At 39.8% G+C, this 14,835-nt stretch overlaps 1 protein-coding gene across 1 annotated transcript in view; it reads right to left on the bottom strand.

The window, feature by feature from the left end:
* Positions 1-6,565: 6,565 nt before the first annotated feature.
* LOC125458015 (PHD finger protein 23A-like) overlaps positions 6,566-14,835 on the bottom strand; it is a 29,531-nt gene continuing 21,261 nt past the window's right edge. The window contains exons 5-6 of the mRNA XM_048542873.2: positions 11,055-11,105; positions 6,566-9,823 (exon numbers count right to left, since the gene is read on the bottom strand). Of these exons, the coding sequence (XP_048398830.1) occupies positions 9,597-9,823; positions 11,055-11,105 (278 nt within the window). The 3' untranslated portion in view covers positions 6,566-9,596. The remainder of the gene's footprint in view (positions 9,824-11,054; positions 11,106-14,835) is intronic.

The raw sequence follows: 14,835 nt of genomic DNA, 5'->3' as shown, positions 1-14,835 counted from the left end.
ATTAATCGTGCTTTTGGTTAGAGATGACTTGAGCAGGGCAAGAATACTCTTCTCTTCATCAGTGCTATATTATCTTTTATACCTAACTTGAGGGGACAGCTGAGGCCTCAGTTTAATTTTGTTACTACAATATATGTGTGTGACAGTACTGCACCGGCAGTGTAAGCTTAAATTACTTGATCAGCCCTGGGAATTCAACATCAGACCTGATGTCCGCTTTGGAGCGGAAAGGATTAAAATGGATCCACAGCTCATGGAATAAATAATGTTTTGAGATATTGAGAAAGAGATCAATAGATAAAAGACTGCTACTCCCTACTTAATCCATTGAGATACAGGGAATGGTTTATGTCTTAATTGCCTGGCCACTGAGAATGAATTCAGTTGAGCTGGTTCAACACAAATGAGAAACATGCACTGAAGAAGTCTCATTCACAGTTCCCTGCTCTTCACCACTACAGGCATGGAGGAGACAGAATAATTGTTCTCAGAGAGGCTAGTCTTCCAGATCACAATAAACAGCAATCAAGTGGAAGTTTTTGACAAAGTGAGTGAGTGCCCAGAACCCACTTGTAGCAGTCCTGAATTTGGGGGAGGGGGTGAGCAGGGGCTTCTCCACACAGATGTCACCATATGCTGTTGAGTATTTTCAGCACTTTAGACAATAAGACTTCATTTCAGAAGTAGCCATTTAATCCATAAAGTCTTATCTGCCTGTGAGATCAGAGTAATCTAATAATTCTCAACTGCAATCTCTTAGCTTTTCCCCCCAAACCCTTGATTCCCTTAATGATTAAAAATCTGCCTACTTAGACTTGAATATACCCAACAATACAGCCTATACAGTCCTCTGCAGTAAAGAATTCAACAGAGTCATTACCCTCAAGAAATTTCTCATCTAAAATTGATGAAATCTAACTCCAATATTATACACTCTGGTCCTAATCTCTCCCGGAGTAGTTTGGGGGATGGCCTCTTTGCATCTACTCTATCAAATCCACTAAGAATATCTTATTTTTCAAAAAAAAGTCATCTCTCATTCTTCTAAACTCCAATGAATGTACCCAAACCCCTCATAAAATAATCCCTCCATACCCACTGAACCATCTCTGGTCTGCCTCCAATACCATTATATCTTTCCTTCAATAAGGGGACCAAAACTGTTGGGTGTTCTTGGTGTGCTTCAACTCCTACTTTACACAGTATTAGCTAGACTTACTTATTTTTACGGTCCACTCCCTTTGAAATAAAGACCAACATTCCATTTGCCTTCCCAATTACTTTCTGAACTTATATACCACCTTTTTATGATTCATACACAAAGACTCAAATTCCACTGTGCTGCAGCTTTCTGCAGTGGTTCTCCATTTAAATAATACTCAGCACCTCTATTCTTCCTATCAAAGTGCATAATCTCACATTTTCTCCCATTACATTACATCTGCAAAACTTTTGGCCATTTACTTAACCTGACTGTATCACTTGATAAGCTCCTGTCATTCTCATCACTTGCCTTCCCACCTATTTTTGTGTCAATTGCAAACTTGGAGACAGTACATTCACTTTCCTCATCCAATTGATCAATATATATTGTAAAAATAGTTGTGGTCTTAGTAGTGATCCCTGTGGTACCCCAATATTTAGTTTGCCATCCTGAAATGCCCCCTTATCCCAATCTATTTTCTATTGGTCAGTCAATCCTCTCTCCGTGTTAATATACTACCACCAATTCAACAGGCTCATATGAAGTAGTTTTATGTGCAATGCCTTATTTAAATATCTCTTGAAAATCAAATACATTACATCTACTGATTCCCCATTATCTATCCTGCATGTTATCAGTAGATTTGTTGGGCATATGTTCCCATTTTGAGGCCATGCTGAATCTGCTTGATTGTACAACATATTTCCAAATAACCTACTACTGCATCTTTCATAAGAGAATCTAATATTTTCCCAATGATAGTTAAATTAATTGGCTGACAATTACCTGTTTGTTTTTCTCCCTTTTTCGAATAAGGATTTTTGTTGATAGTTCTCCAATCCTCTTGCACTGTCCTAAATTTAAGAATTCTAACAGATTACTAGCATTGCAACCACTATCTCTGTAGCTACTTCCTTTAGTGCCATAGGTTGCATTCCATCAGGTCCAGTGGATGTATTGGTCTTTAACTCCATTAGTTTCTCCATTACTTCTCTTTCTCTAGTGACAGTTAATTCAATTTATTTCCTCACCTATTTTTGCCCCTTGGTTATTTATTATTTTTAGAATGTGACTTGTCTTCTACTGTGAAGATTGAGAAAAATATTCATTCAACTTCTGTGCCATTTCCTGACTCATTTTTTCGCCAGCCCCAATCTCTGAGGTGCCAATGTTCACTTTGGCCTCTATCTTCGTTTTTGTATATTGAAGCAGCTTTTCCTGGCTGATTTTTTTTATTACAAGTTTACCCTCAAAATTTATTTTTTTTGTTACCTTTAGTTTTATTTTTAAAAATTTTCCAAGTCCTCTGACTTATCACAAATCTTTGCCACACATTTTTCCTTCAATTTGATACCACCCGTAACTTTCTTAATTAACTATGGCTTGTTTATTTCCTTTCTAGAATCCTGTGTTTTCAATTCAGATTTTCAGTAGTATTTTTGACTGTAATTTTCTGCTTGTTATTTTCTGCTTCTGTATAACTTTATTTTTGCTGAATATAAATCCTTGATTAGCCCAACTCAACAATCTCACAGATGATGTTTGGTAGAGTAAACTCGTTAGTGGACTCCATGAGTACATTTAATGACTCAGCCTCAACAACCTTCTGTGGTAAAGTATTACACAAATTCATATCAGTCAGAATAAATTCCTCAACTGACCACTGTGGGAGTACCCAAGAGACGCCAATGCATACCAGCAGCTCAGTGTGACTGTGACCAGGAGTTCAGTGGTGGTTTAGCCACACAGTCAGAGACCAAGCCCTTTCCCACTGTCTTTCTACGGCAGCCCACAGCAGTTCAGGTTTCTGTGGTTGTGAGCATTGTTGGATGCCCCTGACCAGCCAAGAGCTGCTTAAACCCATCATGACCCTATACTCTTGCTGGAGTTATCAAGAACACCCCCAACAATAAGCTAACCCTCAGCCAGGATATGGCCGAGAACCTCCCCTTCTATAAACGGCTAAGTAAGTTTGCAGAACTCCACTGCCTGTCTCTCGGTGAGAGACCCCTCCTGGCTAACAGATCCCTCTCCTTTCCTCCTATGAAATACTGTGATTGCTAGACTTTTAGAACAAAAGCAGGAAGCCTCCTATTCCCAGACCAAGCCCAAAGACTCACCAACATGATTCCAGGGCTTGGATTGGTCACTGATCCTCTGATCACTGTCTGGTTCCTTGCTGCATTTGCTACTGATAGACGCAGCAAGCCTGCAACAGCACACAAGGGGCAGAAAAGGCCTCGGATTGGAGGGGCAGCTCCTTGCAAAATCCATGAATGAAGGCACAGAGAGAATGCTGGAGAAACTCAGCAGGTCCAGTAGCATCCGTAAAAAGAGAAACAGTTAATGTTTCAAACATGATTCTTCTTCAGAAGAGATGGCAAAGGTGGTGGGAGGTCTGTACACTTGAGTGCATCACTTACCCTGACACAGTGGAGAACTTCATTGACCTTTTTCTTACATTCTTAAGTTCGCTCAGACTGCACTGAGCCAGATGGCAATATTAGGCCTTGGCAGTATCTGGTGTTTTGATCTCCTTTGGTAGAACCAGGGGAACAGGACACCTGTCATCTGTACCACCCCATTGACAAGGATCTCCAGACACCCATCCACAAGGTGGAATGCCAAATTGCCATCCTCTACCATGCTCAGCAGCGAATGTCAGGAATCATTTAGAGGCAATAGTAGAATGCCAATCTAGGAGCACAACCACCATTTAAAGATAGCTCTGGTGACACAGATGTTGGTTTGTTCTAGTATATCCAGGCAGTGGAGAGGTCTTTCAGTTACAATGAATGATAGAATCGAATCAGCAATGGATGAGAGGGCCACCATGGGTAAGACTGCACCAGAAAGCTCATTGGGGCTTGCAGAGAGAGATACTCCATATCACATAATGAAATTGATGCCTTGCCAAAAATAATCACCCCAAGAATTTTAAGATCAAGATATTGCTGACATTACCTGTCAGTCACACACGCTTGTACAGAGAAGATAGAATATGGGAGGCAAAGGAGTGTTGAAATAGCAGAGTCTAAGGGTGACAAAGCCAGGACTCAGCAAATCGAACTTTCTGGGACTAATACCCAGATCATCCTCAGGGAGACATCTATAATTTGTTTCAGGCATAAACTGCAAAACTGCACCAGTCTCAAATCTACCTTAATGGGTTGAGCCTGAGTAATTACCTATTAATTACACTGCGGTTGCTGGAAATCTGAAACAAAAAACTGCTGGAGAAATTCAGATCTGATATCAGTGGAGAGAGTGACAAGAGTTAATGTTTTGAGTGATGTGACCCTTCAGTTCATTCACAAGACTCAAATGTTAAGGCCACTTCCCTCTCCACAGATGTTGCCAGACTTGGTGAGTTTTTCCAGCAATTTCTGTCTTTGTGTGTTTCAAAGAAATTAGACGATTGGTTGCTTGCCAACAAAAGTAATAAAGTTTAAGGATGGACATGCACCAATAATCACATGCCTCTCAGAAAAAAAGCTGTTATACAGTACCTAACACTAGGACCTTCTAAAGTGTTTTACCGCTGATGAAGAACTTGTTAAGCGTAGTCATTGTTGCAACTTTGGAAATGCAACAGCACATATTGCAATGTATTAGATAGCAATGACAAACAGCCTGATAATCACCTTTACAGTTACTTGGCAAATATATATTAACCAAGACATCAGGGTCTTCTGATCTTCTTTCAGACAGTGATTCCAAGACCCTTTACAACCAGAGGGAAAACAGAGCCCTGGTTTAACATTTACACGCCATCCCCTCACTCCTGCACTGTGTGCAGCTGCTTGGACTTCATACTTATGGTCCCATAGTGTGTCAATGAAGCCTCAATCTGCTGACTGGGGAGAGACAGCCATCTATTGGCCAAATCTGGCAAAATACATGTTTTACAAAATCTGAACCCACTTGAAGTCACTGCCCTTCCTAGATTGCTATTACTAATTGACAGGATGGCAACAGAGGGAGAAAGAGTAAACACTCAAAACAGACAGTTATCTAGTTCCTAGTGCTTCGTGCCTCAGAGTATTATATTACCAAGATGCAACCGGCACAGACAAAAAACAGCCCATGTTTAAAGAAGTTGCCAGGAATGGAGAATTTTATGAGGTAAGATTGGCTAGGCTGCAGTTCAAAGGAAGCTAATGAAAAACTAAATTGTAAATGTATAAAACAAGTGGTGTAGAATGAATATAAAGGATCCATTTTCCTTAGCAGAAAGCTCAATAAATAGGAGTCATGATTTCAATGTAATTGGCAGATGAATTAGAGAGGAGTTGAGGGGAAGTATTTTCACTACAGAGTGGAGTTCTGGATTTCACTGTCTGAAAAACCTCAGCTGGTGACTTCAGCAAACCCTACATTAGAAAGGCCCAATTTAGGGGACGAATGACCTCTTCCTGCTTAGATTTCTTACGTTTTTATGCATTTTCACATTTAGAAGATTCAGTGTCAATTAAATTGAGGTGTTTAAAGTAATAAAAAAGGACTAAAAAAAATGTAGATATAGAGAAATCATTCCATCTAGTGGGATAATCCAGAACCAGGAAGCACAATTTTAGGATGACAGTCAGGCCATTAGAAACAGTCACTTTATATTTTACCCAGACTCCTTACTAAGTGAAATTGAGACAGGTAATTTTAATTTAACAGAATAAAGTGGAAGACGTTGCAAGTTTTACTAACTGACAAAGCACTGACCAATGAAAAACAGAAGAATCTGACATTTTACCCATCAATCATGCCCAGATGAGCTGTTTAAAGCAATGAGGCATTGGTAGGGTGCTGGGTTCCTGTATTCGTAGACTTGGGACTAAAATAAATCCACTATTCCCAAACTTTTTTTCCTGATGGTAGGAGGGAGAGTAAACAGAGCCTTCCTTGTGTGGTGCACCAGAACAGGAGGTCATTCAGCCCCAGAACCTGTTCTGCCATTCAATTTGGTCACAGTTGATTGTCATCTCCAATGTATCTAATCTTGTTTCAAAGCCTTGATACACATACCCAGCAAATGATTGACTACCAACCAGAATCTTGACCGCAGCGACTTTGTGAAGGAGAGTTCCAGATTTCCACTGTTCTTACCTCAAAGTGCTTCTGCGCTGCACTCTTGCTTAGATAATGCCTCCTTAGATTCTCCAACCAGGAACAATTTCTTTGTTTTCACCTTAAGAATATATTTAGCAGTTCAAATGCATCATATTCTCAGCTCCACCGCACAGACAGAACTGAGATAAATCCAACAGTTGGCTGCAAGATAGATAGTAGATGTGACAATTACTGTCCAAGTCTGACATCATAAATCACTCCCACCATCTAAATACTTAACACCCAGTTTCCAAGATGTATATTCAACGTAGATTTTATTTTACCTGCCAGGAGTATAAAACCAGTCAATGTGGTAATGCAGTGGTAACTTGTTGCCCAACAACTATAAGGGCATCAGGTTAATGCCTACACTTGAGACTGGGCTACACTGAAAAGGAGTCAGAGGGAGAGGGACATTTTAAAGTTATTCTCTGCTCTCTCACTCCCTTGCCACTTTCATCAAAACAATTCAAAAAGTGATACTTACAGAAAATACAAATCATTCCCACAGAAAACTGGTCTTAAGGAATGAGCAGGTACATCTTAAACACAGCCTGCACTTTACAAATGCAGGTTTTGATTATCTTACATTTGTACAAAGTAACACAAGCTTGAGGGCTGACCCCCTCTGTTGATTCTCATGGTGAAAGGTTTAGTGCAATTTAAACCACATCCCAAGTAACCTCAATGCCAGCATCCCATATTATCATCCATTGCTTCTTAAACAGGATTATTTACAGATTAATTTCTAATGTATTTACAAACAGAATATATGTCAAATTTTGACACTGGGCCAAATACCAAGACCTGGGTGTAATATTTTTATAGTTTAAAAAACCTCCGTGCTCCTATTAAAGGGATAGTGACTGCATCAAATCCCAGATTCTGGCTCCTCCACCAGTGCTGTTCAGTTTTCTACCTGCACTCTTCCCTCTCTTCCCCATCCCAACTGTCTCGTTACACTTGCCCTTCATGATCAAAATTTGCACAAATGCAGCCTCCAGGGAAGGGGCTACTGGATAGTTGTGGGAAGGTGGTGGTGTTGGAGCAGGAGCCAGTCTCAACTCAGGGCAACAGAAATCAATTCTGTACCATCACCTAATGAGAATCAAAAATCAACCATCTCAGCACAGGCCAAGTGTCTCACTGGACTGAATGCTATGAACTCAGTTACCTTGGGGAAATCCCTTCACTACGACCATTCCCATTAAAAGAAAAACAGTTTCTAAAAACAGAAAACTTCATAAAAAAAAATTTGTTAGGTCAAACTGATTCCACATCCCTGACTTTTACCCAGAAACATCTGAAACTCTAACCCACTGTCTTCTGGCTACACTAAAACCAAAATAATTCCAACTAAACCATCCTTTTAGTTTTATGGGATTCATAAGTAGGTGAAGTTTGAACTCTAACTTGTTCAACAGAGCTTTGCAGATAATCTGATACCCAAAAACAAAGGCATCTCAAATCAAAATATCACAAGGACATAATTCCAACAGTCACACTGAAAGGCTCAGTTTCCATGGACAAAACTTCCCTGCTCACTAAAATGTGCACACAGAAAATCCTTCCAAAATTCAGCACACTGGACAATTAAAAAGGGTCAGCATTTAGTACTGTCGATCTCACTAGCTGGTCAACATTGGTCCCTCAGGTGTTGAGCATTGCATGTTTTTAAGAGGAATGGTATTGGTCGAGAATAAAATGCCTGTAGCACTTAAGCATAAAGAAAGTCTATAGTGTAAACAGTTAGTACCTTCAGAAGAGACAGAGCTGCATTAACAGTTTTAAAAATTCACCGATTCAGTAAGGAACGTGTACCCAACTACACTGAGTTATGCAGCTTAACGTGCTTTGTACAGCAACAACTGAAGTTTGGAAAAACGGAACCTGTAACTGGAGTGGATGTTAATGCAGTTCAAGTGACCTTGGATATTTTGTATTAGTACACCGTTAGATATTTGAAGCGAGATGGATTTGAGAGATTGCTGTACATGTTTGTTATTAAGGCAGCTTGTAACTGAACTATACCAATCAAGGGTTTGTGGTGTGAACTCCAAGGTCTGTGTTACATCACATTACCAAGAGCTCTACAAATGTTGTGTGGGCTGGGACCATTGATCCAGACACTAACTCATGCCCGGCTGCAATGTTAGACCCTTAGATAATCCACACTAGTGGCATTGCGTAATGAAAGAATCTCCACCCCAGGCAGTAACAGACCTACCACTGTGGAGGGACTGACATCCAGCTATTGTCTGCCATCCACAATGGGGAGTTATTTTGAAAGAAGGTTTGAGTACCCTGGCTGACTACCCCTCCGACTAAACTAGTGATGCTGAGGATCAAATTTGCTAGCATAGCTCAATACTGCTCCCTTTCATTGATAGTTGGGAATCTTGAAGATGGAAGCATCCACAAACAGCTGCCTAGAAACCAAAGGCATCAGTAACAATTCCTGATTAACTAATAGAAATTAACCTTTGTTTGTGAGAAGGAAATCTCCAATCATAATTGCACTTTTCTGAATACGAAGCAGAAAAGAAGAACTGTTCTGTTGAACAACACATCTTTCTAAAAGGTTGGCAGCAGATATTAGTGGGACCCAACACCCAGATTTTTGCATAATGACTTCTCAAACTCAAGGACTCAGCCTACTCATGTGATCACCTTAATCTCACATTAAGGTTCTTCAACCAAATTTGAGAAGAGGTCCCTCTACCATGTTTATGCTTGATAGACAAAATTGAATTGCATTGCTATGACAGTGAGGCCATATCTCAGTCCTCCAACCTGGCACCTCCCCACAAGTACACATCCTCATTCAACTGGCAGTCCTCTGCAAAGTACCAAAAGTTCACATTGCCCCTTGTCCCATTGACAATGGGCAGAGTCAACACTAATAGTAACAGTTTATCCATGGTATTTCCTGGAATTTCTTCATTTAGAAGTCCTGCTTCATAATCACAGATCTACTTTAAATAGGAGAGTGAAGAATAGGGTACTGTCTTGATCCAGTCTCTAGGTGATTTTAATGAGATTACTGCCCAAAAAAAATGCAGAGCACTTGGATGAGCGAGAAGAGGCTTATAGCTCCAGGACTTGAATTATATACACATTCAATGTACGGTGAATCCTGCACCTTTAAATTTTTTTCAAGATGGCAAATGATCAATGCCCGACCAGACAAGGCAGAGTTGGTCCAACAAAGTTCTCAATATACTTTTTCCTTCTCCCATTGTGTATGATTGTCTCTATGACTTGTCAGAACCACCAGGTCTTCGACTAGTCATTCGCTGAAGCGTTTCTTCGGCCCGGTTCGAGCTCGATTGGACCTCCTAATGTCCTGCTTTGAGTCCTTACACTTCTGACAGATAAAAACCTCTGGAACATTTGACTTCCTGATCTTAGCACAAGAGAGATGAATCCAGGTCCCACACTCATTACATTCAATCATTGGCCTACCAGCAAAAGGCTTCATACAGAAACAGGTAATCAGATCCCAGGAGTCGTCATCTGAAAGGAGCCAAATGGTCAACACATCAGATATTCAGCACTCAACGAGAATTATCATTAGATTGCACAACAACACCAAAACGGGTGAGGGAAGTAGTCAATGACAAGGACTGCAGCAAATTACAAAAATGACATTAACAAATTGGCAGCTGAATTTCAATCTAAGTGTGAGCTATTACATGTTTGTATCAAAAGCAATGTCATTTATAACACAGAAAGTAGGAATACAAATTGAGTAGACGCAAAAGAACCAGCCACTATAAATTCACATCATTAAAAGTATTGAGAAACGTAAGAATAAGAGTAAGCCGTTAAGCTCGTAAAGTCTGCCGAACTAGTTAATACAAAATAGCTGATTGAACATTTCAGTGTTTTTTTTAACCACATTATGCCCACACATTTTTAATTATCAATGGCATAAAGGGTTATCAACATATATCTTCAAGTAAAATGTCTTTTCATCTCAGTCCTAAATGGCATCCTCCTCATTTTTAAATTGAGCCATCTGGTTCTAATGTCTTCAAGTAAGTGATAAAATCTTACCTATACTTACCCTAGCCCTTTAAGTACTTTGTACGTTCATAAATCCTGAGAAAAGGCAATCAAGGTAGTATTTTCTTTTATTTTCTTTGGATATGAGCTTCACTAACAAGGTTGGCATTTATTGGATTAAGAAAATATTGCTGAATTCTAGTGTTTTCATGGAAGCCTACTTTAAATATTTTTAGTGATCCCATATCCTTAGTATGAAACAACTAGACCTGTATCTTGTATTCTTAGAATGCTGTGACCAAGCTTTGCATAATTTTCCATCTATTAATTTCGTCTCTTTAGAAAAGCTTCAGGAATTAGGGCTCAAGCAAATGAAGACATAGCTGATAATGTTGCAATGATGGATTTGAGGATTGGCAAATCTGGGAATTTGGAGAAGCACAGAGATGAATCAGAAGGTTGAATTGCTGGAGACGCTTGCTGCGATAGGGAGGTGTGGCTGTAGAGACACCAAATTTTTTATGAAAAAAACAAAGATTCAATTTTGAAATTCTAATTTGAATTGAAGCCCATGTAAGTCAATGGCCACAGCGTGGGGATAGGGAGATAAGAGACGAATGGCCTTGGCATACAGAGTTCCTCCATATATTGAGAAGCATGAAATATTGTAGTATAGGTAAGAGAGAAAGAAACATCAACTATCCAGTCCCATTATCAGAAAGTCCATTTGGAGGTTTACCTTCAATCTTGAGGTTTTCTGTGGAGACTGTCTCTGAGTCAGGAGGAGGACCTGCAAGATAAATGTGACACCAAGTTTGTCATCTCACCCTGAAGGATGTTTGCTTCATACGAAGACAAGTTCCAAACTTTGCAGCAGATTAGGAAGTGGCTATTCAGCCCCTCTTCTATTCAATCAGATCTCAACTTAGCTCCAGCCATATGATTTGGTCCTACATCCCTGATTACCCTTACCCACAAAAAGCTTTCAATCTCAGTTTTGAAAAAGGAGGAATGCTTGTTCCACAGGCCCTGAGCTCACCATCGGCCACATTGATAATGAGTAGACACTTATTTCAAAGAGTATAGCTTGCTTGTATTCTTCAAATCACATGCCCTAGAGGAACAACCACAAGGTCCTCACTTGCGTACAGTTAGTTTGCATGTTCCCACAAATAGCAATATGATATTGACCACTCAGATTTTTTAAAAGAAAAGATGTTGAGCTGGAGATAACTATTGATCAACAGAATAGGGATAACTCTCTGCTCATCTGAAAAATAGCACAATGAAATCTAACAAATGAAAGAGAACTACTACCGATGCTGGAAACCTGAAACACAGTAAATGTTGGAGCATCTCAACAGGTCTGGCAGCAACAGCAGAAAGAGAAGCAGAAAAATTCTGAACAAGTCCTATTGAGCTTGAAAAGTTAACTCTGCTACTATCTCCAGAGATGCTGACAGACTTGCTGAGTTTCTCCAGCATTTTCTATGTTTGTTTCATGTGATCTTTTATGCCAACATGTTTTATGTTTCATCAAAATGTGCAAAATGTGTTTTTTGGAGTTGGTTGTGGTGGGGTCAGTTTAAAAAAAAAAGTCCTTTGCTTTTGTTTATGATTCAGTCAGTATGCAAAAGGCTCCATGTGGTTGTACAGCTTGATTACATTCACTGCATGAGTTGACAGAAGTGAAAATAAAAACCGGGCACTTGAATGAGGAACCAGGACCATTGCAGAGAGGTGTGAAAGGTATGAGCTATTTGTTATTTCTCATTCTATTCCACTGCCTAAGATCAATTCCAAGTCATTTGCCTCCTGCAAATGGTCGGAAATAAAATACAGTATTAGCAAGGACTGACCCACTATTTTTGTTCCTGATTGACAGTATCTGCAGTTCTTTTGGTTTTTAATAAAAACTAGGACTTGATTATTCAAGAAAATGCTATATTTTAGAATGATGGGAATTGATGACTCCCAGGTACACCTATGATCTGAGAAATTTCAGAATATGACATCATAGAAAATTAGGTAATTGATTGTTTGGCAAGTACTTATCTCATTCATCTTTCTTCCAAATTGCAGGCAACTTTAGAAATTGCTATCTTATTAGGGCTTACTAATAGTAATAGTAAAGATTAATTGTCGAGTTTTCCCTCTATTTAACTGGTGAATTTTAAGCATTTGTATTGAAGAACGTAAGCATAGGCAGACCAGAGACATTCATGAAAATTTAATTAGCAAAAGTTATTGACTTATTAAATGCTTTATATAGGGCAAGCCAGGTGATGTGTGGTGACTGCAGAATGTGGGAGCTTAGGAACACGTGATCCGAGGCAAAGGTACTCGCGTTACATGTATGTGGCTGGAGGAACATCAGCTCAGTGTCACCGAGTCAGAGGTTAATCTGCAGTCACTGCAACAGAGAGAGGCAAATTTACCTAGTTTTCTTTTACTCTAGAGAGGATAGAGTCACCTGATTAGGTTCATGTTCAAGGATGTGTGAGGCAGGTATAGTGGCTGAGAACTCCCTGAACATTTGGGGAACCTTAGGCTTTGCAATTGTCCAACAAGTACAGGGTTGATGTAGCCAAAGTGGAAAAATGTGATGCAGGAGGTGAATGAGTGAAGTGACATTAACACCACCATGTAGGAAACCATTTAAACTGGGGGGGTCAATAACACCGCAGTGGTAGTAACACAGTTTATAGGTACAATGATTAGACACTACTTTCTGCAGTAAAGTTCAAAAAGATTAAGTGCATGCCCAGTGACAGGTTTTGAGATGTCTGCTCCTGTTAACAGAAGAACTTGCAGACAGATGGGGAGGTTTTTGTTAAGGTCCACAAAAAAGTGGTTCTGGTTGTAGACCATGAGCATATAGGAGCCAAGTTAAAAAGCAGCATGGGCAGCACAGTGGCTCAATGATTAGTACTGCTGCCTCACAGCGCCAGTGATCCAGGTTCGATTCCATCCTTGGGCGACTATGTGGAGTTTGCACATTCTCCCCGTGTCTGCGTGGGTTTCTGCTGGCTGCTCTGGTTTCCTCCCACAGTCCAGAGAGGTGTAGGCTAGGTGGCCATACTAAATTGCCCATAGTTTCCAGGGGTGTGTAAGTTAGGTAGATTAGCCATGGGAAATACAGGATTACAGGGAAAAGGGTAGGGGAATGGGTCTGGGTGGGATGCTGTACAGAGGGGCAGTGTGGACTTGTTGGTCTGTTTGGCCTTTTCCACACTGTAAGGATTCTACGTCCAAAAAGATAAGAATCTCTGGATCACTATCTGAACCACAGAAAATTTCGGGTAGCGCAATTACAATAAGGGTTGAAACTGAAAACTTTAAATAGTGATAGTGAAGGATCAAGGTTGAAAAGATGTGACAAACAGAATATAGAATACAAGTCAAGATAATATGATAGTAATAAGGGAAACAACAACCTGAGCAAGGCAGGAAAAGGGAGAATGGACAAACCCAGGAGTGCATCAGTCACTAAGGATAGAAGTTACAAAAACAGTAGAGAGATCGAATTAATGCCTCTGTCTGAATATACTTAGCATTTGTAATAAAGATAAATTGACAGTGCAAATAGAAATGAATATTATGGTCTTATTGCTATTAGAGACGTAATAAAAACTAGGACCACAAACAAAGTTGCTGGAAAAGCTCAGCAGGTCTGGCAGCATCTGTGAAGGATAGAACAGAGTTAAATGTTTTGGGTCCGGTGACCCTTCCTCAGTACCTGACCCAAAACGTCAACTTTGTTTTTACCTTCACAGATGTTGCCAGACCTGCTGAGCTTTTCCAACAACTTTATTTTTGTTCCTGATTAACAGTATCCACAGTTCTTTTGGTTTTTAATAAAAACTAGGACTTGATTATTCAAGAAAATGCTATATTTTAGAATGATGGGAAGCTTCAAAAGATAGTTCTGTTAAGCAAAAATATTGGTAGAGAGAGCAAAAGAGTCTAGCTCTCATGATTAAGGTGTAGAATCAGTTTGGTTAGAGAGGAGAAACACAATAGGTTGAAAGTTAGTTGTCAAAGTAACCGCACTGTAGCAATGATCCCCCTGAGGGTTCATGCATGGGCAACTGGTGTAGCTACAAAGATAAGATGACACTGGAAGACTGGAAAACAAAACAAAGCAAGAATTTTTTAAAAGCATAAAATTTGGATACAGAGTGCAGAACAGAGGAATCTGGGTGTTCTGATTCTTAAATCACAAAACGTTAGACTGCAGGTGCAGCAAGTGACTAGAAGGCAAATGGGATATTATCACCTCCTGGAAGGGGAATGAGATTTAAATGTAGGGATGTTTTGCCAAAGTACTACAGGTTATTGGTGAGACCACATCTGGAATTGTTCATAACATCAAGGATATAAACGTATTAGTAGCAGCCAGCGATTCATTTGTCTGACTTCTGAGATGAGGCAGTTATCTAAGAGTAAAGGTTGGACAGGTTGGGCCTGCATCCACTGGAGTTTCAAAGAATGACAGGTGATCTTTTGAAACAAAATTT

The sequence above is a fragment of the Stegostoma tigrinum genome, chromosome 14 (genome assembly GCF_030684315.1).
Source record: "Stegostoma tigrinum isolate sSteTig4 chromosome 14, sSteTig4.hap1, whole genome shotgun sequence".
Lineage (NCBI taxonomy): Eukaryota > Metazoa > Chordata > Chondrichthyes > Orectolobiformes > Stegostomatidae > Stegostoma > Stegostoma tigrinum.
Note: the sequence above shows the minus strand (reverse complement) of the source record. Positions and strands in the feature narration are given on the sequence as shown.